Source organism: Mastacembelus armatus, chromosome 2 (genome assembly GCF_900324485.2).
Source record: "Mastacembelus armatus chromosome 2, fMasArm1.2, whole genome shotgun sequence".
NCBI classification, from domain to species: domain Eukaryota; kingdom Metazoa; phylum Chordata; class Actinopteri; order Synbranchiformes; family Mastacembelidae; genus Mastacembelus; species Mastacembelus armatus.
Window position 1 is genome coordinate 4,156,117 of NC_046634.1, and position 22,800 is coordinate 4,178,916.

The 22,800-nt window shown below is 40.7% G+C and overlaps 1 protein-coding gene across 5 annotated transcripts; it reads right to left on the reverse strand.

Moving 5' to 3' along the window:
• Nucleotides 1-6,245: 6,245 nt before the first annotated feature.
• LOC113127488 (bile salt export pump-like) lies at nt 6,246-21,601 on the reverse strand. 5 transcript variants are annotated; one of them, XR_003295432.1, is made up of 30 exons: nt 21,452-21,601; nt 21,280-21,368; nt 21,078-21,096; nt 19,735-19,761; nt 19,599-19,653; nt 19,215-19,504; nt 18,993-19,080; nt 18,116-18,249; nt 17,854-18,025; nt 17,552-17,676; nt 17,288-17,462; nt 17,021-17,134; nt 16,814-16,924; nt 16,592-16,717; nt 15,942-16,145; nt 15,688-15,858; nt 14,940-15,141; nt 14,701-14,770; nt 14,185-14,305; nt 13,829-13,999; nt 13,510-13,614; nt 13,040-13,201; nt 12,717-12,920; nt 11,725-11,966; nt 11,215-11,371; nt 10,628-10,825; nt 8,996-9,202; nt 8,101-8,247; nt 7,328-7,637; nt 6,246-6,551 (listed from the first exon to the last, which is right to left on the reverse strand). XR_003295432.1 is itself a non-coding variant. In XM_026302134.1 (29 exons), the coding sequence occupies exons 2-29, from the start codon at nt 21,356-21,358 to the stop codon at nt 7,437-7,439; spliced, it is 4,077 nt and encodes a 1,358-aa protein (XP_026157919.1). In that variant the 5' UTR covers nt 21,359-21,368; nt 21,456-21,601; the 3' UTR covers nt 6,919-7,436. The 5 variants fall into 5 exon arrangements, 3 of the variants coding, with proteins under 3 accessions (XP_026157919.1, XP_026157920.1, XP_026157918.1); XR_003295431.1 differs by lacking the exon at nt 6,246-6,551 and adding an exon at nt 6,919-7,142; XM_026302134.1 differs by lacking the exon at nt 6,246-6,551 and having other exon boundaries at nt 6,919-7,637; nt 21,456-21,601.
• Between the last annotated feature and the right edge of the window lie 1,199 nt (nt 21,602-22,800).

Genomic DNA, 22,800 nt, shown 5'->3' on the forward strand with positions numbered 1-22,800 from the left:
AACAGCCAATACTCACTTTCAGCATGTCCTTCCTCTTGTTAGCATTCAGCTGGCTGACTAAACACTGTTAAAAAACAGTGTCTGTCAGTGCAAGCTACTTATGCAAATAGGCCCAGCACAGTAATTACACCGTGCCAGCAGTGTAAACATATACATGCCGCAGCCGCTGGGAAGTCCACCCATGCAAGGTGAATCAGCTTTGTTATTAAAATTATTACTGTTGTATAGAATGACAGGTTAGCACTTAACACTGCTCTATTTTACACAACAGTGTTTAGTACTGAACAAATAAAAAGTAATTGAGGCTCAGCTGGTTCTTTTGCAACTACTTGATCCACCATTCATTAAACCACAGCTGGAGTTTTTTTGAAAAGTAGCCTCACAAAAAGAGAATTTTATTTATTTTTTTTTTCTGGTCTTTTAACCACCATTTTAATACAATGTCTAATACAATGGTTGTTTTTTGTCTGTTTATCCTCTTTCAGCTTTCTGTTTCAGCTCCAGGTCGCACGACTTCACTTATGCCAGTTCAGGCTCAGCATTCTTGTTTGTCTGGGGGGACATGAAACTATGGAAATATGTAGAAACTATAGAAACACAATACAAATTGGTTGGTGGGAGTGTGTTTTTTATGTTCTGGTGAGCCAGTAAAATCCAGAAAGTCCAGGCATGTAGTAAATAGTATTTTAACAACAAGAACCTTATGAGCTGATAATGCCAGTGCTGTGAGTAGAGCTTGATCAGTTAATACAAAAACACAAAAACCTTCTAAAACCACTTTGGATGAGGCTGCTGTTGGTGATCATGAGGTAAATCTGGCTCATTTTAAGACTAAAACCAAAAACTGTAAACTTCTGCTGTAATTTCTGTAATTTAAAGCAAAAGAGTTTTAAATTACTTTTTTTTCCATATTTATACTGTTTACTTTCTCCACTGACTTCTGTGACTTCCATTTTTCTAGCACGATTTTGAGCCATCTGGCACAGGAGAGAGAGACCAGGTGTGAAGTTGTTGCTTTCATATAATTTACTTAAATTAAGACCCAATTATGAATTTTCATATAATTTAGATCAAGAAATTTTAAGCACTGACTATGCAGATCCTTGTCGGATTTTAAGATATTTTTCATGTAGTCATGACATTTTTATGTTATTTCTGAATAACAAATAATTTAATTTTAAGAAATGATTCCTGTTCATTATTTTACGGTCAGCATATTTCATAAAGAAGTTTTATTTATGGAAGAAGTTGTTCTGTTATAAGCAACAACCTTTATGCTGTAGGAAAACAGTGTTTCTGCACACAGGTTGCCTGTTTCTCTATCAAATCAAGTTGATGCCTGGGTTTAGTTGTGCTTTTTACTGAAAGTCTGTGTTTCACAGTTCAGTCAGTGGGACATCAGAGCCGTGTAGTACTTGATTCAGTGAGCTGGGTGAGCGTCAGCCGAGTGTCACTGCAAGGTCGATCTTTGCCTTGTTTGCTGAAAAGCTATTTGCTAATCCCACTAATGAGTCTGTTCACGCAGGGTATCTGATTGATAATTTGCTGTCAGACAGCATACTATTTAGATGGCAGCACATTAATGTTGTCTTAGGTTATTTTAAGAGGATTGGGCAGTGGCAAATCGAGCTGAAATAGGACATATAAACTGGGTTGGAGGTGCCAGAGATCGCATGATGTCAGAGGAAGATTCCGAGCAGCTGCTCCTCCAGTCCCCAGAGAGCTTGTAACCTGGCTTCTCTTCTTTTAAAGATGACACCCTGCTTTGCTAATGAGATAGAAGTTTAAACACTATGCTCCTCTGCTGAGCAGCATCCAAGGTCAAAGAGCTGCAGTGCACATGGATGTGGCTCCTCATCAAGTGTAGGTCTGGTCTGATGTGCGTCCAGATTAGCTTGCATGTTTACAGGATGCCTGGCTTTGATCCTCGACCTGATGTTCAGATCATTTCCACTCTGTTGCTGCAATATGTTTGACCTAAACTGGGACTGATGCAGGCTGGCTGTGCACGCAAATTTTACTCCTAAATGCCAAATTGTACATTACAGTACACTTCTGTGCTCTAAAATGAAAATACACCCGGAAGCCCATTATGCAAAATAATGACTGATTTTAAGAAATGGTGAAATTAGGGTGAAAAAATTCTGCACTTTGCACAGTGCACAGTTAATGCAATGTAAACTATTAACTTAAAAAGCCATCACAACTTTTCTGCAGAAACTTAAATTACCTCTTGGATGCCTTAGCAGCAGATAGGCTTATAGCCAGCCACAGAATAAGAACCTAGCAGTACTTACAGGCTATAATTTATATTTTATGCCTTGCTTTTATAATTGTGATAACAGCTACAATGAAGAGGAAATTGAATTTCGTTTTTTATGGAGGTATAATGTAAATTATTCAGACTATTCAGATAAAATGGTGTGTGCCACGTGCAGACCACCAGCTACCGTCTGTCACAGAACATCTGAAGGGTCACAGCCAAATATGGATGATCGGCAGGAAGCAGATCATCCTCGTGATGATGTCATGCTGCTTTACTGTGCGTGTGACAGGATTTAGCTCACAGCAGCGACATGCCCATGGGAGTCAGAGGTATGACACCCTAAGATGAACAGTAGCATTAAAGTGCACGAGTCAAAATGGACAATGGCCAATGAAATTTTAATGACAGCCTTTTATATGTTGCAGACACCATGGGCATATCATAATAAGCAGTGGCATATGTAATAAGAATCATTATATGCTGACAAGAAGTGGATATGACAGTGGATATGAGTAATTCATAAACACAGCCACTCTGACTGTAGCTTGGAGAGAGCCAGGCTGAAGCTGGCTGGCAGACAAACTGCACAGTGCAGTCTGTAATCTGTCCAGTGAGTCATTTTAGCTATTTTGGCTCCTTAGTCTTATTATTCTTTAATTCAATATAAAATTAAACAGTGATGAAGACTTGGTTTTAAAGGACCGTGCCAGTCATTCTGCATGTTTAAGGGAAATAACTTACACCTTCTATTGGTACCAGTTACTTCCCAAAATATCCAGCTTTAGCTTTTGTAATAATTTTCAGAATAACTTGCAATAATCACGATCTTACTTGTAGTACACCATCTTTAAAACTGGAACTAATTTCCATAGAGGAGATAAATATACTGCTTCTTAGTTCTGTGTTGGATTGGTTAGCACAATGGCTGTCTCTCACACAAATCGCTCTGATTGGACAGATTAATATTTTTTTTATTTTAATGTGATGATACTTCATAACCATTTTGAAAGATTTTATACCTGGAGAAAAAGAAAAAATACCTGAGCAGAAATGTGTAATATTTTTGTACGATGTAATTTCTGAAACTAATAATCAAACAAAAACGTGTATCAGCTCTGTAGGTGTTTGTTTACACATCCAGCACAGAGCAACACTGGAGTTCTTTTCTCGCCATGTTTCTTGCCACTTCAGGAATGTAATCCAGTCTAATCCTTGTAGTCCAATAGACAAGCATATTGTCGTAACATGTGGACATGGAATAGAAAGAAACCAGAACTAGAAAGGGCTTATGAGGGGATCAACATGAGAAGTTGTTCATGCAATGAGTGGAAAATGATCAATATCTTAAGACAGAAACACTGTTAGCTCTGGTTGCATGCAGGAGGTGGTCAAAACCCTAAGCACAGAAAACGATAAGTAAGAAATGTCTATTATAAGACAGCTCACAGTGTTTCTGCGCAGTGTAAACCAGGCTGTCTCAGTGGGCGACGGTCGGTGTGTAATTTAGTGACAGACTGGTAGAGACGGAGAGACTAGCTTCTGGTGCATCACATTGTTGTGCTCATAATAATCCTGAGATAACAAAGGTTTTCTGCATTTTCTATTTTCATGAATCCCTGCAGCTGAGAAATGAGGCATATTAAACCCTTCATTGACACAACCTGTTATTAATACAGTGTGTATGTTTTGCAGCTTTTGAATATGACTTTTTGCAGTAACAAACATTTGGTGGCAAACATTATATTTAGCATCTGGTGTAGTTTGATGGTAAACAGCAGAAAGTTCATACTAGTGTTAATAGAATGAAGGGCCTCTGTGCTGTTTACATGATCAGCAAGCAGAATAATGTGAGGAGTACCTGCAGGAATGTGTGACTATAGTCAGCATCATCACTGCCACCAGCTGCCATGTGTCCCTGGGTCAGGCCGACAGATGTGTTACAAAAGTCACTCATGCAGTTCATAAAATCTTTTTGGAAACAAATGTAGTGCCAAATACAGTCGCGTTGAAAATGTCATATTATTGGTTTCCAAGAAATTAGTTTTGTGGCTTCTTCCTGTACATGTTCCATCCCTGTTATATTCAGTCACAAAGTTATTTCTGGTTCTTCTCTAATTTAGCCCTTTCCTCTCCCTGTGGCCAAAGTTACTGTTATTGGTGCTGTAATAATGATTATGATAATGAAAAGGTTTAATGGTAATGACTGTCATCACTTATGATAAAATAAGGCTCATTTCATATTGTAGCTCCTCTTCACGTCCCCTTGGGTTAACGATACATCTTCAAGTAGGGATTTATTTTAGATGACCGCTGTAATCTTAGTTTAATAATATTGTCCACGTTAGAGCCTGACAGGGAGCCTCGGCAGTTTTTAATTTTGCCCCTGCCTCCATGTGATAAAGCTGTGAGGGTCAAATCAGGTTCAAGCACAAATTATAAAACCTAATATCAGATTCACGCTACAGACAACAAATCTGGGAGCAAACTAATTCCATTTGCTTATGCACCTAGGTTACCTTCAGTTAATATGTGCTATCAATACAATGACTGTTTTGCATCTGTTAAAGGTCAGGCATGTATTTTCAGAATTGAATTAATATCCTGAGTTAAGAGGAGTCTTCACTAAACATATACAAACCTTTTTGTTTGATTGAGACACCAACTCATCTCTTCCCTCCCTTACTACTACATTTAAATTCTGACTCAAGACACCACAGCCCCAAGGGCAGCAGCTATTGACAAGGCAAAAAAAAAAAAAAAACAAGGGTTTCCTCCATCTTATTTTTTGCTCCTGCAAGCCAACCAATTTGCTGGGCATCCTCTCAGTGAGCTATAATGGCTTCTTGACTGTCAGTGCTTTAAATCCTTTAGAGAGCCAGCTGTCTCACATGCAGCAGGTGAGGCCAGGTCAAAAAAAGACGGTGAAACAAATGATCCCCACGGGAAATTAAGGTGAGATGTAATTATGAGCGCTACACAATATAATCCATGTCAATGCATTTGCACCAACTAAAGCTTTTTCGAAATTTACCTAACCATCAATATCCTTTTTGAGCGTTATTACATTTTGACCAGAGACAACATGCACGTTGAAGAAGAAAATCTTATTTGCGATCAGAAAGTAAACACTGTTGCTTATTATTCTCTCTGTTTCCCTGTGCTGTGCTCGGTTCTGTGAACATGGACTGAGATCACACAGAACACACAGAGGAGCTTGCTTATCACTCTCACACCCAACGGAGACACATCACTCAGCCTCCGGCGCCTGTTTTCATCAATCAGAATTGCATTGACATTACATGGCACAAAGTCAAACAGTGTCCTCTCACTGAATGAATTGGCAGGAGAAGCTGTGAGATTAGATTCCATCTGAGGAATGCTAATTTACCACAAGTCCAGGTCTGGAGATGTTGTGATTAAAGACTCAATTTCCCAGAGGTCATTGTGGTGTGATCACACATTACCACTAACTGATGGAGTGTCTCTGACATCTGCACTCTGATGGTACGGCTGTCACAAGCAGCATCATCAACACCCATTAACATGGGGTAGAGCATCAGGCTCATGTGTCGGATTAAATGTTCCTGTTGGAGTCGAGAAATCTTTTCGTCACAGAGTTCTTATGTAGCTGTGTTATACTATGAAACTGCTTATTCATGATTAGGTTTATGGAAAAGTGGAGGGAGAGGCCTACAGCATCTCCCTGCTAAGCCATGAATGCTGCCATCCAGCATTATCTTCACTTGCATGCATTATCCCTATATGTGACATTTCAGAGCTGCAGGTTTAATGTACTTGTGCTTTGCTGTGCTGTTACTCAGTGACACTGACAACACTTTTCTTTTTATTACAAGTATATCATCTTCACATTTGAACAGCTGATTCATAGCTAGAAACATTCCCAGAGTTCCCAGTCTACAATAAGATAGCCATACTAGTGATGCCAGCACAGGGATCTGAGAATTGCTGTGATGTTCTGTCTTTGTGGTGTTTGTCTGTATTCTAGCCACAGCATTTTGAATGAGCTGTAAATGACTGATGATCTTATTGTTTTGTAAATGATCTTACTGGGGAGGCCAGCTGATACATCCGGGTGAAGTACAGGGTGTCTGTAGTGTGGAGGCTGTCTGTCAGTCTACAGGCTTTGGGGTTATTCGTCTCTGTGCTCTGTCCTTCGGCCTTATCCACTCATTCTTCTTTGGCTCCAGCATCCCAAGGCCACAAGTGTAAGTTGAAGCTGAGTAGTCTGGTTGCTGAGTTGTTGCTCTGGCAAGTATTTTCAAATCTTCAAAATAAATGTTTTTGAGCTTCTATTAATTGTGTTGTTAGAAAATGGATGGCAATCCTAACTGCAACCAATTTGTCAGTGGCATACCACAGCCAACAGGCCTTACCCTTGTAAAAATTACTGATGGTTTTAAGATTTATTTTTGCTATACTTTACAGAGTGAAAAAAAACCCAAAACACATCTGATATTTCTATGCAACACACTCAGTAAAGAATGTGTTGCATAAATTGTTGGAATGTCAGATTTGATGTATTTCTAAATAGTTATCTACTTGGCTTGTTCATTATAACATCAATGGCCATGTGCCACTTTTATCAGAGTCCACTAGACCATGCTTGAGTACTGACACCATCACCCATATAGTTCAGCTTAGCTTTGTTTAATTTCCAGTAAAAAAAAAAGACATTGAGCTATTCATACAGCATTACAGTTAATATGACATGATATCACATTACAATGAATATGAAACAAACAGCTGGGAGCAAGAAAATGATGATCCATCAATTAAACTGAAGTATCTAGAAGCACATTGTCAAATTCTTGGCATAAAGCAAAAAAGGCATATTCCCTAAAATGCTGAATTATTCCTGGAAAGAAGGAAAAGATAAATCAGATACACAAATACATTTTCTTACTGTGATTAAAATCTCTTTAATCAATTTGTACAAAGTAGCAACTATCTATGGAGTAAATACCTTATAATACTTGATCTCATCATGACAGGATACCTTCCCAAAAATAAATACTTTTAGAGTGAACAGGTGTATCTTACTTTTGTGTGCAGATTTTGTGATTTGAAGTGTGCTTCCAGGCCCATAAACTGCTCCTCACATTTGTTTCTTTTGGCTGCCTTATTAATCGGCTCCTCTTTCCCTGAGCAGTTAGCTGATTGGTGCTCCCGTGGTAACCAGCTTGTAGTAGGCTCCCTTCAGGGCCATGAGCTGGTCGTGCGTTCCTTTCTCGATCACAAAGCCCCTGGACATGACGGCGATAATGTCTGAGTTCTGAATGGTTGACAGGCGGTGCGCAATAACAATGCAGGTCCGGCCCTCTCTGGCTTTGTCCAGGGCTTCTTGCACAGTCTGTGCAAAAAACACACACATGAAGCAGCATTCAGGCTTTCCACACAGGCAGGAACCATCGTCAGGTCTCCCACACAGCCGACACACAAGCCTCGCAATTACAGCAATTTCACAATCATGCGTTGATTACTATCATTAGAATGTTCCAGTGGATCAGTGAGCTGCAGAGGCCTCTTTGCTCCTCAGCATGGTTTAGCCATTTGAGCTGGAAAAGCTACAGTACAGGCCGACAGACCATATTCATCTTAAAAAGGCTCTACTAGAGAGTCGGTATGAACTGTGAGCTGCTGGCGATAATAACAGAGATGATGAATGATAATGATGTTAATGATAATAATAATTAAATGCCTGCTCTCCATGCTCTTTGTGCTCTCAGAATATCAAGCAGCTGCACTGCACTGTCATATGAAGTGTGTGGATTCAGCTAATGATAATGGTGCTGTTAGAGTTTACTGAAGCGTACCTTCTCGCTTTCTGTGTCCAGGGCGGAGGTGGCCTCATCCAGGAGCAGGATCTTGGGGTCACGTATGATCGCCCTGGCTATGGCGATGCGCTGTTTCTGACCGCGAGACAACTGAGAACCTTGGGCTCCTACATTGGTGTCGTATTTCTGAGGTAAGAACATGATACATATTAAATAAATGATGATGACTTACATCCCTAAATAGGTTTGAGATCATTTAGGAACTGTGGACATACAGTAATTGGTCCACTATAAAGAAAGTTCATATTTTTCACAAATGTGTCAGGTTCATAAAGAACAAAAATCTCTTCATGTATTAAATGGAAAACTCCCAGGTATCCATATTAGTAAGGTTTATAGACCTGCTGCAGTCAGTCAGCTGCTGCAGGAAGTGAACCTTGTCACATCAGTGTTTTGGAAAAAAGCTCCAAGTTGTCAAAATCAATATGGAACTAGTCTATCTCCAACATTCACATTTGGACTGCTGCTGCTTTTATTTCACTTTTACTGACAAAGACTGGTCCTATGCCTGATCAATAAATCACAATAGGCATATTGAGTAAGCCCATCCATGAGACAGGAGGTTAATCCTGCTCATTCTGTCAGCTCAGGAGCTCAGTGAACGTTGTTTTCAGCAGGTTTGTAAAAAGATCTTCATAGGAAACTAGTTCAGGGGCACCTCAGAAGAGTCCTCATGGTGGAGGATCAGAGACCCTGTGAAGCTGCATCTAGTCACACCTTTCTGTTGTCAACCTCTCTGTGTGTGTACATTTGTTTTCATTTGTTTTCTCTGGCTAACTGACCACCTGTTGCCAATCTGTTTTCTGAACAGCCACAGTTCTGCCCCTGCTTTTTGAGTCAACACCACATTTTACACACAAAGTGGCCACAATACCTCTGGAAGCGACATGACAAAGTCGTGAAGCTGGGCCTTCTTGGCAGCAGCGATGACCTCATTCATGCTGATTTCCCTGGAGTTGTCGCCATATTTGATGTTGTCTGCGATGCTACAGTCGAACAAGACGGGCTCCTGGGACACAATGCCAATCCTGGAACGCAGGAAGGGCACGCTGACACGAGTGGAGTCATGCCCATCAATCAGCTACAGGAAGCAATTGATTTTTCCATTAGTAGAAAGCACAATTATAATCAAAGACTGGAAATACAATCAACTTAATGAGGTATCGTACTACAATCACTACTGTAATTTCTCTCCTGGCTATGCAGAGGTGATACTGTCATTTTTAAATCTCAGACAGAGAAATCAGGGCTATGAGTTTCCAAACCACTTCCAACTCAATTAAGGACATTTGAATATTGGCGGTGATCCCACTCTGTCACAGGCAACGAACCTCCATCCTTCCCTCCTACAGAGTCAGCATTAATGTCTGATTTAGACATGAATTCAAATTATGTGAAAATTTGAATTATGTTAGTCTTTAATCAAGTGCACTGTCCAGCAATTATGTTTTGACTTTGACTGATTACAGATTTTACTTCATGTAGTGATACTCAAGGTAAACCAAAATGAGACATCTGACATTTTAAAACATCAGGCAGTGTGATGGTGTAATGTTGGCTGGTTTTAAGGAAGATTTCATTGCTTAAATATGATTTAAATAAGAGTTTGATTTTAATAGTATAATTCTTTACCCTACTTTTTTTTTTTTTTTTACCTAAACCTGATGTTTTGGCCACACTATGGGGCAGTGACTGGCATATGATCCATCTGAAGGTTTTAGTGTGTGGCAGCTACATAGCAACATTCATTTGGAGCTGTGTTTGTGCCACTTTGGCGACATGAAGTCCAGTAACCACTATCCTGTAGCTCTCTCTTGGTCTCTATCATCTCCTGATGGAAACATCTGGCTTATTAGCAGCTACACACTCCAATCTCTTCACCAGCCAGTCACTAACAGGTAGTGCACAATGGGTTTTGAGAGCTTTTTCACTCAAAACAGTCACCCGCTGTGGCTGAAAATGACAATATGAGATCAGCAAGGGTGAATCAAAGCATTAAACTTGCGGACTGGAAAACTAAAATGATGCCCTGAAAGGCTAAAAGGCTATAAAGCTCAGTAGTGCTGAGAGGAACTGCAGAGTTTGGTGATAATTCTCTCTGGGTTCATCATTATGAGATGACCCTTCTCACATCCAAATGGTTGTGTAAATATAAAAACACTGATTCTAGCTGGTTTAAGTGGAAGCAGAACAACCCATTGTAGATGTACTCCATGTACTGGCTTTTACAATCCTGGTTCACAGGTTCACTCCTGTGATTTTGGAATTCATGTGTTTCAGATCTGACAACTACAGATTCTACACATTTGTAACTGAAATCTTCATTTGTAAGTAAAAATAAGCTTCCAAATAAATATAGTGTAACAAAAAGTTAGCTGTATGAAATTTAGCTGTATGAAGTGTTAAAATGGAAGTAATATACCATTTACAGTATCCAGTACAAAACCATTTACAACAGAGGCAGATTCATTGTATTGTACAGTATTTGGCTGTGTCCCATACTCACCACTCGCCCATTGTCAGGATCATAAAATCTCTCCAGCAGCTGCACACTGGTGCTTTTCCCACAGCCGCTGCTGCCCACAAAGGCCAATGTCTGGCCAGGCTTTACTGATACGCTCAGCCCATTCAGGACCTGGATGTCTGGCCGAGTGGGGTAGGTGAACTTACAGTTGATGAACTCAATGTTCCCTTGGAAGTTGTCCTGAAAACACAGCAAAGGGAGGGGGGAGAGGACAAAAAGGAGCACAAAGGTTAGACTGGGTTACCTTATATGGAAGAGCGCCACCTCCTGTCCATTAAAAGCAGACTTTACAATTAGACTGGATGTTAATAGTTTCACTTCATTTCACTTAATGTACATGATGAAAGGATTAACAGTCCTTTGTTTCTTCCTTTCATCTGCTCATCTCTCTTTCCCGAGTGATGTAAAATTAACAAGTAAACCAATAAAGGAATAAGAAATGTGACTTTTTATCTGGATCTCCTCCTTAATTTATCATGGAAAGAACAGGGTGCTCTCATTTTTCATACACTCAGCGTTTAATGTGGAGACACAGCACGTAATATATAGCAAAACAGATGCCCTCATACCCATTTATCTCCCTTGTCGCTGTAGACGCTGATCTGAGGCACACGGTCCAGCAGTTGGAAGAAACGCGCTGCTGAAATCTTGGCCTTGGCGTAGTCTGGGGTGTAGGAGGAAGCTCTGCCAAGGGCTGTGCCGCTGGTGACGATGGCCGAGATGACTCTAGTAAAGAAAGCAATACACTGTGAGTTCTCTTCTATATGGCTGCAGAGTTTTTCGTTTCTTTAGCGGCTCCTAATACAGTAAATGTAAAGGTGATTGTAACACAAAACTGAATCATAGAGGGATATTTTTAACCACTGGTTCCCATTTACATGTATGTCCATTTACATTACGCTAATTTCAGCTAAATGTGATAATGTGATAACTGAAAAACCAAATTAACAGAACATTCATGCAACTTGAGCAAGCACCAGTAGAAAGTAAAGGAGCATATGCAGTACCCCACAGGAATTCACAGAGAGGGAAGCACAAAGAATGACTCTGCAGTACAAGCTTCAGCCTTCACCTCTCACCTGAACACCAGGCTGAAATGAAGCCCCTCCTGTCGGACCAAGTAGCCACCAAACCTGTAGGAGGCCGAGTTAGTCAAGAAGACAACGCACTGGGCGAAACCATAGCAGGCCCCATACACATTGGCCTTCTTTAGGGCTGCTTGGAATGGAGCATCCAGCTGGGCCTCATACATGTCCACAAACTTCCTCTCCTTCCCCAGACCTGCGATGGTGCGGATGTTGTTTAGGGCCTCACCAGAAATCTGTAGATGAAGGGTTGACACTGATATCAAATGAGATGGAAAAAACATTTTAAAAAATCCAGATCTTTGAATTAAAGCTGCTCCTGGTTCTTAGGTATATTTAATGTGTAACAGGGAATAGGATAGAGATAAAGAAGTTCCTCTGTTCTTATCTGTATCCTATTTTATGCTGCTGCAGTAAGCCAATTTCCCCCCCATAGGGATCATTAAACTTTCATCTAATCACTTTTTTTGGGGATGGGTGGAATTACTGCATCGGGATAATTAAGATAGCATGAAGCAAGTTCACAGTAAATTGACTTTTGGATACTTTTTCTTTGATTGTGAACTTTCTGGCTCTTGCTGCATTGTCCCAAGGTTTTTTTTTTTTTTTTTTTTTAAATTCAATGAGCCTTTCAGCACCATGACTGCATTTTAAGCACTGGTGGCCCCAGTAGGCACTGAGTGTTAGCTCCATGCCTAACTCACCAAATTACAGGAGCGCCTCATAAAATGCTATTATACTAGTGTCTGGGTTCAGCTGCAGAGCCTAAAATAGACATTGTTGTTCAGCTGTCGCTTACCTGCTCTCAGTAGATAAGTCAGCTGATGTCACCCTGCTCTGAAAGGTTTACCAGGATTATTGAGCTGATGCTTTTAACACTCAGTATGTGAATATTGCAGTGGTGATATTTCACACTAGAGACTGATAAACAATCACCAAAGACAGGTGGAAAGATATTTCACTGTACAGTGTAAACAGCATCTCACCTGTCCAGCAGCTTCCATTGCCTCCTTGTCCTGCTTCGCGAAGCCTGTGAGCATCTTAGCCTGAAAGCCACCTGACAGAGCAATGAATGGCAGGAAGCACAGGATCAGCAGCGTGAGCTTCCAGCTGAAGTAAAAAGACATGATGACAGCCACACCAATGTTGGTCAGAGAGTTGACGATCATGCCGATCTGCGAGCCTGTAGCCTTTGAAGAAGATGCATGGAAAAGGAGAATAATAGATAGATGGGATTTATAAATGGCACAGAATGACACTTCACATCAAAATCATCATTTTTTCATTGGGTTGGTGTAACTCAACCCACCCCTTGAACTTGTGAGGCATCAGTCGCCAGTCGTGTGGTCAGAGCTCCGGGGCTGTTCTTGTGATCATCAAACCAGCCGATCTCTTGGCCCAGCATGGCATGAAAGCCGAGCCGCCGTAACCTGCGGGTCAGAAGCTCTCCAGACTTGGAGAAGGCATAACTCTGCGAACATATACCAGGGACTTTTTTTAAAGAAATTAAATCCAAATTATCATCACAGTGATCTTCAAGAAAATGCAAAATATTGTTATTCTGTGGGAAAAAAAATCCCTCCCCTCCAGGGGTCAGTACTCATGAATCGATTACAGAACTGCTCCTTCACAGGATGTAAGAAACTCTTATTCAACCAAAAATGGTATTGCATTGAGGTCTTTTATGACTTTCCCCCAACCGTGAACAAAAGCAGGGGGGTGAAGGAAGCAGAGAAGAACCAAAGCAATCAGTTTAGCTAAAGCAGACTACTTTCCTACCTGCAGCATCTGGGTGAAGAAAGACACCACGCCGACCATGACAAAGAACAGGCAGATACTATCAATCTCCTTCCTCTGAGCCACATGATCTGTTATTGAGAATGTCTAAACACACAGAAATATAAAAATGTTAATCTGAAGGTGCAGACATTGTGTACAACCATCTGCTTTCCGCCTGCCTTCTCACTTGTATGTTCGCTATGTTCCTGACTCAGGTGGTTGCTCACTTCCTTTCTGTATTATGTATGGTTGTACCAGTATTATGGTGTTTTGTCCTCATCTGTGTTGCAGTCGTGTTGTTGTTCTTCTTGAACTTTACCGCCAAAATCTGACTGAAGAGCAGAGAGTACACGGGATTAACCCCTCCGTTCACCGCAGCACCAAGAGATCCAAAGAGCATGTAGGGCCACTCGGGCATGTTGTACTTCAGGATCCTGGCAACTGGAGCAGGCTCCACAAGTTCGTCCTCCTCCTCCTCCTCGGGGATGTTCTGAGCATCCACACAGGAGAACACACCATGAGCAGGCTTAAACAGTAAATGCTATTAAGTGTAGGAAAACAATCACACTGCCAGCAAAACTTCAAAGAAGTGTTTTTCACTCCAACGGTACAGTATGTCATTGTTGGCCTGTTTCAACCACCCATGCATAAAATTGATTCCACACATGCACACACCTTGGATTTGTCTGCCTCTAAAACAGTGTAGGCTCCGAGGCCACTCTCTCCAGTGATGGAAACAGAGGATTCTGGGATCAGGTTGGATAGCTGGGAACGGGAGCGCTGACGGATCGAGGCTCTGAAATAACAAAGATCTTGCTGTCTGAAATGCTCCATCATTTCATGCTCATTTTATATAAGACACTGTAGCTGTCAAGGTAACTTGACACTGCTGTTCTTCTTGCCCTCATTACAGGGTGCTTGTAATGGTGGTGATGGAGGACACCAGGCTCTTCTGATGATGCACCATTTGTAAGTGGTTCTGGATGATAGTGTCAGCTAAGTGCTCCAAATGTCAACGTAAATGTAAGAGGGTAATTAAGTAAATTGAAGGACCAGTTTCTGCCATGAAACAAGTAAGTTAACGACTACTGTAATAATCCAATTTGGATGCACAGTCAGTGAAAATGTACCTTTTCCTAAGTAAGCATAGGAGAAGGATGAAGAGCATGAGGTGATGAGTGTCTGCATTACCTCAAACTGGCACGGTAGCTGCCTGCTCTGGATAGACTCAGCCTCTCTGACTCTTCTTCACTGTCAGCCACTAATGCAGGAGAAGCAATGGAGGATGATGATGCCGATCAGTAGTTTCTTATAGCCTCCAAATGTGGTTAAATGTCATTTTTGGATCATAGATGGAGTCAGAAAATTTGTTAACTTCAAAATTGTGATAGTCACAGTTCAGAGAGATGTTCTACCAAAGTTAGACTTACTTTGTCGAGCCTTCTCATTCAGAGCCTTGTCTCCTTGACTCTGTAGGGTAACAAGAGTGAAGTAGACTCCCTTCCTCTCCAGCAGCTCATTGTGTTTGCCCCTCTCCACGGCCCGGCCATGCTCAAAGCCAACAATCACGTCAGCGTTCTTTATGGTGGACAGTCGATGAGCAATAGAGATTGTGGTACGACCCATGCGTACCTATGATAAAATCTAAATTACATCAGTATGTCATTTCAGCTGGGAGCTCCTGTGGTTTTCTCTCAAAAAACGAGTTTGCTGTTATCATTTTATCAGTGTTTCACACTCACATTTCACACATTTTTCTCCATGCACTTTCTCTTATCTAAATACTTTGTTTAAAATTTGACTGAATCTTCTCGTTCCATTAAATGAAAGAAAAAGATATCAAAAAACAAGGTAACACAAGGTGTGTACTGATTTACAGTATCATTTTTGACTGATTAATCAGGTCACAGGTGTCTGCAGTGTATTTGAATATGCAAGCTAATGCTGATGCCATTGGATGTTGAGCCCTCTGATGTCATTTATTCATCAGGCATCAGGTAGTTTTGTATTGTGTCTATTGGTGCCAAAATGTAAAAGAATGTTAATGTTTGTGTGCTAATTTTTTATGCTGACTGATGATCTGCGATGAACTCAGGTGAGGCATTAACTGACTGATACCTTGCAGAGTACACCTGATTTATAAAACACTGAGGTTGTTATTTCAGCGCACAGACTTACTTTATCCAAGGCTTCTTGAACTACAGCCTCACTCTCATTGTCAAGTGCTGATGTTGCCATGTCCAGCAGCAGGATACGAGGATTTCTGACTAGAGCTCGAGCTATGGCAATACGCTGCTTCTGACCTCCGCTCATCTGACCTCCACCCTCCCCCACCAAGGTGTCAAATTTCTGTCAAATTCCAAATTACATGGGAAAATATTAGTCCTGCAGGTTATTACTCAAAATGTTTTAATTCTTTTTGTATTCTCCACCTGTGGCAGTTCCATGATGAAGTTGTAGGCATTGGCCTCCTTGGCAGCAGTGATGATGTCCTCCATGGAAACACCCTGTCGGCCGTAGCGTATGTTCTCAGCGATGGTGGTGGCAAACAGCACAGGCTCCTGCTCCACGATGCCAATCAGGGAGCGCAGCCATTGAATGTTGAGCCCCCTGATGTCATGACCATCCAGGGTCACCTGAGATGGAGGGCACAAAGATCTGCTGGTTTTGCTCAAACTGATAGATAATACTATTAAAGTACTTTTCTGCTACAATGTGCTTTTTTTTTTTTTTTTTAACAATGATGCTAGTTTCAAGGTTGTTAGTCCTGTGTGGTGAGATGCTATTTTCTTCTCAAGAGGCTGAAAGGAACAGGAAAGTAAGGTGTGTAAAGACCTGTAATTCCAGTAAAAGTAAAAAATGAGGCTGTTAGAACCCACTGGTTCAATAATACAACAGATTATCAAGTTCTTCTGTCCACCTTTAGGGAAAGATATTTTAAAAACAATTAAAGCTTAAAAGGAAGGAGGTGGCAGCAACATTGTGTCTAGGGAGTCTTCAGTTTCAGGGACTGACAAGAGGGATTACAGTAAATTACACGAGTGTCACATGTTCATTTTTAAATTATATGTCTCACACTTACCATCCCCTCTTTAGGGTCATAAAAGCGCTGGATGAGCTGGATAGCAGTACTTTTCCCAGCTCCACTCGGGCCAACAAAGGCTGTGGTCTCTCCAGACTTTACAGTAACACTGAGCTGATCCAGGATCTGTGCAGGGGTATGACATGACATCATAAAAATGGGATTTCTAAAATCTTATTCTACCTTCAATTACATATAATAAATGTAGAAACACTCAGGCACCTTGACTTCGGGTCTGGAGGGGTAGTAGAAGGTCACATTGTGGAATTCAATATCTCCTTTGACCTTGTCAAGCTTATATCCAGCCCCAGAAAAACAGTCAATCTCTGGCTCCTGATAGTGGCGCAATCAACAAGATGTCAGCAAGAGACTTCCTGTGAAAATGCAGTATCTTGTAAGAAGCAAAATTATAACATCAAGCATTCTTACTCTGTCTATAGTCTCAAAGATGATGGTTGCAGCTCCACGGCCTGCAGCAAAAGCCTCCAGACATGGGGAGGCCTGCCCCAAATTCATGGCTGCTATCAGAACACCAAAGAACACCTGGAACGAAGAGGTCAACATGTTGTCAGAGCAAAAACTTTCTTGGCTTGCACACACGAAAATGTAACGGCAAAGAGTTTGTAAAAACAGAAGATTCCAGCAAGAAAACAGTGCTCAGCTGTCAGAAGAGGTTCTAACAAACAACTGTGGTACCTGCAATAGTGTTCCTGCTGTGTACTCCTCAGTGTCCACCACTAAAGTGGAGCCATACCAGAAGGCCAGGCTGTAGCACAGGAAGATGATCAGCCACATATATCCAGTGAAAAAGCCCATTATCAGACCCTTCCTGATGCCCCAGCGCTGTGCTGAGATTAAGTTCCTGTCATACCTGCAGGAAAGGAGAGGCGCTCAGCTCAGCTGCACTTACAGGGTAAAAATAATAAGAAATGTGTTCAGCTTTGATTTTGTGCGCTTTACCTTTGCACTTCTTTTTTCTCTCCACCAAATGCAGCTACAGTCCGGATGGAGGAGAGGACCTCATCTGCTATAGCTCCAGCTTTAGCATAGGCCTGCAGCTCCATACCTGTCAGCTTAGCCACAAACTGGACCCACAGGACGTCCAGAGAAAGGAGGTAAGAGTGAGAAGGAGAGGACATTCAGTGGAATTCAAGTCCACAAGTTAAGTCAAGAGAAGTGCCACAACAAGAGAAATACAGTAATGACTTTTCAAGAGAGGACAAAAAAAAAAAGAAGTCACATCAAGACAAAAGAAGCCTCACCAAAGCCATAAGACCAGCTCCAACACCAATCAGTGGGCTTGCTGCAACAATGACCAGTGTTAACTTCCATCCTTTCACAAAGCCAATGCAGAAGCCACACACAAAGGTGGTGAAGCGCTGGATAAAAATGGCAAATTGGTCTGCGATGGCATCGTTAATCTTGTTGATATCACTGTGACAGAAAAAAAAAAACCACTGGAACATAGACACATGGATACTTCAATATACAACACAGAAATCACACCATCGTTGACCCACTCACTCTGACATGCGAGTGTTGAGCTCCCCCACAGAGGTGCAGTCGAACCAGCCAATCTCCATCCTCATCACCTTGCTGAAGTACATCTTCCTGATGAGCTGAATCTGCTTGGCAGCGGCCGTCACCCACAGGGAGATCTGTGAGTTGGGAAAGAGAGATTGCGCTCAGGTTGGCAGATATGTAGCCAGACATGATGATATCAGGCCCAAGACCCTGTCCCCTGACCTTCTGTGACGAATTGCATGTGAAACATTTAAAGGGGCACTACACCAGTTTTGTATTATTATGTTCAGCTCATTGGAAGTTAGTGTCTGTCATGTTTTCACTACAGTACATATCATAGTAGCATTTGTGCGTTGTTCTAATCAGACCAATAAAGTTTAAAACTAGTTAATGAACGTCTTAGAAGGTTTTCTACTCTGTTGTATGTTTCTGCAGCCTGTGCTTAATGCTGGGATCCAATATACTGAGGCTCTTTGTGTTAATGTAACTTAGGACCCAAACAAGAGCAGTCTCAGCACCATGGTGTGGACAGAATCCTGCCAGAAAAACAATAACACCACTGTTAAAGGCCACCAAGGTGTTCACAGTTTTTTCAATTATTTAAATGTTCACTTCTAAGTTATTATTACGGTGGTCACTAGATTTGAAGGTTTAATAGCTGCAGTTTTTAGAATCTGTGGGAAATGTTGACTATTTGACTAGAAGATCTGATGCCAAAAAATAAAGTTTGTAGGCAAAATATCTAATCAGGAGGATATTGCACAAGGTTTCATATTAAGGATCAAATTGTGTCTCAGTGATTGAATTGGTTTTAAGTGGATGTAAAGATGACTCATGACAGATGAGTCTCTTTGTATGAAAGCAATTTAATACTAACCTGAAGGTATCCTAGCAAGAATACAGCCATGCCAATCCCAACATAATAGAGGGCAAATTTGGTCATTTCATATTCGATGTCAAGGAGTCTGAAAATCAGCACATGAACAGAAAGTAAATCATACATACGCACTGCAAAACCACATACAGACTTCACATCATTAATATCATGGTCTGCACCATATTTGATGTCCACCTCATGCATTTCTCACAACCTACTTACCCACATGGCCTGTCCTTCACTGTTTGTATGAGCACTGAATTGTTGATGAGGCTTACGTCGGACTGGTTCAGTGGTGTTGTCCATGTCGTGTAGTTCTTCCACTGGATCGTGTTGTTCACACACTCCTTCCTGTCATCGCTCAGCTCGTTGAGCTCGATGTCATAGTCAATGAAGGTGTCTGTGAGCAGGCCGAACACCAGCAGCATGAGGGGCTGGGCCGAGCCATGCAGTACCGCGCACACACTGCCCACCACCATCATTACTATGTCTTTGCATGTGGCGAAACGGAACTGGACAGGCATGTAACACACACTTGCATTAGGTTTAGAAAACTGAGTCCATGTCTTATATGAGGGGGGATGAAAACTGGGAAGAATATTTTACCAGCTGAAAGAAGCCAACTCTTATTGCAGGCTGCTCTTTGTTTCCTTGACTTCTGCTTGAAATAAAAGGGCCATTAGTTTATATATTAGGTGAATGACAAAGTATCTAGAGCCTCTGTTCTCTCTATTTTACTTACTTCTCAGCCTCCTTAGTTGTCATGGTCCTGCAAGCAAGGAAAAAGGACACATTGAGCTATTACACACATCCTCTGGGTAGTATTTTCTAATAAGGCTACAAAACACATGCTTAAGAAATGTGCAATGATTAAAAACAGGGTGTGTTGTAAATTCCTGTTTAATAAATGATCATGTCATCTTACGTCATTAGTTTTCTAATTCAGTTTCTTCTACATCAACTTTTAATTTACTTGATGATCCATTAAGTACACAGTCTTCTCTGCAACTTGCAGTGTTCCTGTACTTGGTAACTTTTTCTGTATCTGCACCATTTTTTTTTCTAATGTTGGTTTGTTGTCAGATTAGTGAATACCTTCACTAAGCATTAACAAATAACATAAACTTTACCTTTGGCCTCACCTGAGGTGCTATAAAAATAGTACAAACAGATATAAACAGGCTCTGCCTACGTGTGGTCACTGACCACCATAAAGATAGTAGATCTTTCCTAGCAACTAAAACCCCCTTCCTTATGAAAGGTTCATTAAGTAGTAAATCAATAGTCCATTTTAGACGTATCTTCTCTACCTGTCATTCTTTCAGCTGTGTTAATCATTCTGCCTGCTAGTGGCTGCTCTCTGTGCCAAAGTTGAGCACCCATGGCAAGGCAAGTTTATTTATATAGCACAATTCATACACAGAGTCATTCAAAGAGCTTTACAGAAATAAAAGACAAGTTAAAAGTACATAGGCAAAAATCAAAATAAGAAACAGCAAATAGTGGAGGATGAACTTGAAATAAAATTAAAGGAGACTAAGTGCAGATAAATCACTTTGGATAAAACACTGTCAGTTGTCAAATGTTATATGCCACGCTAAAAAGAAAGGTTTTTAGTTTGGACTTAAACATTGTCAGAAATGAGGCTTGTCTAACATCATTAGGGAGATTATTCCAGGTTTTAGCTGCATAGAACTGAAACGCTGCTTTTCCCTGTTTAGTCCTGACTCTGGGCACGAGCAGAAGGCCTGTCCCTGATGTTCTCAGAGTTCGAGATGGTTCATATGACATCAACATGTCAGAGATGTAATGTGGTGCTGAGCCATGAAGAGACTTATACACAAAGTGCTGTTTTAAAGTCTATTCTCTGAGCGACAGGAAGCCAGTGCAGAGATCTGAGAACAGGAGTGTTGTGGTCGTGCTTCCTGGTTGTAGTCAGGACCCGAGCAGCAGCGTTCTGAGTGTACTGCAGCTGCCTTACAGCTCTTTTTGAGAGCCCCGTGAACAGGCTCATGTATGCCATTGATATACTGATATAGTTTTTTATAATGATAAAAATATGAAAATATAAAATTCTGTACTTACATGTAGGAACCAGCTGGTTCTGTGAGACAATAAAGCAATAGGCATTATATCATTTCATTTCTAAATTTTATTTTTGAAAACAGGTATTAAAACAATCTGTGTAATAATATGAATTAACTGAAACACAATACTTTTATTTTATCACGATTGAAGATTTTTTATCTCTGTTCTGTCTAGAAAATGAAATGTATTAGAGCATTACCATCATCTGAAACCTCATAGCTGTGGTTTTCATGTCCCAGTTTTTTAATGCTTTGTAATTTCACTGACCCAGTGGGCATGCTGGCACATCTAGGAGAAAGACAGATCCACCACTGCGCTAAAATAAATGATCTTTTGATGACATTTAAATCATGACATTATTATAAACTTACCTACACGCTTCCTTATATGAGAAATCGTCCTATGTTCAATCAAGCCTAATCATGGGTACTAACAAAAGCTGTGAAGTCAAGAAGTCCAGTATCCAGACATTCAGCTGTTAACTGCCCTGGTAGTTGATGTGGGAGCTTTTCACTTGTGCACAGGATGACACAGTGTGTATGTTGGCAGGGATTCACCTGCTCTTTTTAAACAGAATTGGGATTGGTTGGAATTCAGGGTCAGAGGGCTTTGTATGAGGGTAAGTGTCCTATCGGTTTATACTGCTGAAAAGGTTGGTGACCTCGCCACGGCAAACACCTGATCCCCCTGCAGTCTCTGCATTATTTCTGCATCATTACTCACAGACCGTGACTGATATAATGGTACAGACAATAACTTTATATAAACATTATTTAATCCTTCATACAAACAGGACATTCACTGGTTTAGTTGTGAAATAATTTAGTTGAATTATATGTCAATATGTTTCTACACGAAAAGTCAACATTGGGTTAGGCTTCAAAGATAAAAATCTTGTCCAACCATGCAGTTGTTTGGTGTTAACACAAACACTATAGTTCTCCTGGAACTGGACACTGGGTTATTATACTATCTTGCATGTCAACCAAATGAATAATAACCTACGAGAGGCATTTTCAACACTGAGAATTAGTTAGAAGACTGTCTGGTCTGTGGAAAGGATTCATTTCTCCAAGACACCAACAAAGGATTTGATAGACCTTAAAAGTTCATAAGATCCTAATTAGTGCAGGGATTAAGAGGATTTAAGTGAAGACCAGAAGCTTCTGTGAACAATTCTTCAGTTACTTTAACAGTTTGAAATATACATGCACATACAATGTGACTGGTGATCCACATGGTATAAAAACCAATAGATGCTTTATGAGCCTTATAATAAATAATTCATCCAAATAAAATAGTGATAGTACGAGTATTTTGGTAGATAAAAACAGACATTAGTCATTCAGTTGTCTGAATTATTAGGTTATGCATATTTAATATTATCCCATAATTGTCACTCTGTTGCACAAACATTACAAATATAAAAGTGATATAAGTTTTAAAGTTACGACATAACTACTGCATGCTGGTTGAAATGAGTGCCCATCAGCAGAGGTGATGTTACATCATGTAGAAGTTGTGAACTAGGGGCCATTGGCCTCATCCTGCTCGACTTCATGCCTCAGTAAATATATTTAAAAATTGACAAAAACAAATAAATAAATGCACATGTATTTATTATTCAAGACATGAAATCTAATGCCGAGAACAAAAATAAAACATTTAACAAGAGGCATGTTGAAAATTGTAATGTAGACTTCTGTCTTTTAGTTCACTG

Excerpts from the sequence above, each read along its gene's own strand:
- LOC113127488 (XM_026302134.1), bottom strand. The coding sequence starts at position 21,358 with ATGCCCACTGGGTCAGTGAAATTACAAAGCATTAAAAAACTGGGACAT. Across the intron at positions 15,859-15,941 it reads TCATCATGGAACTGCCACAG|AAATTTGACACCTTGGTGGG; the intron begins GTGGAGAATACA and ends GGAATTTGACAG. Across the intron at positions 13,615-13,828 it reads TCTTCAGTCAGATTTTGGCG|ACATTCTCAATAACAGATCA; the intron begins GTAAAGTTCAAG and ends CTGTGTGTTTAG.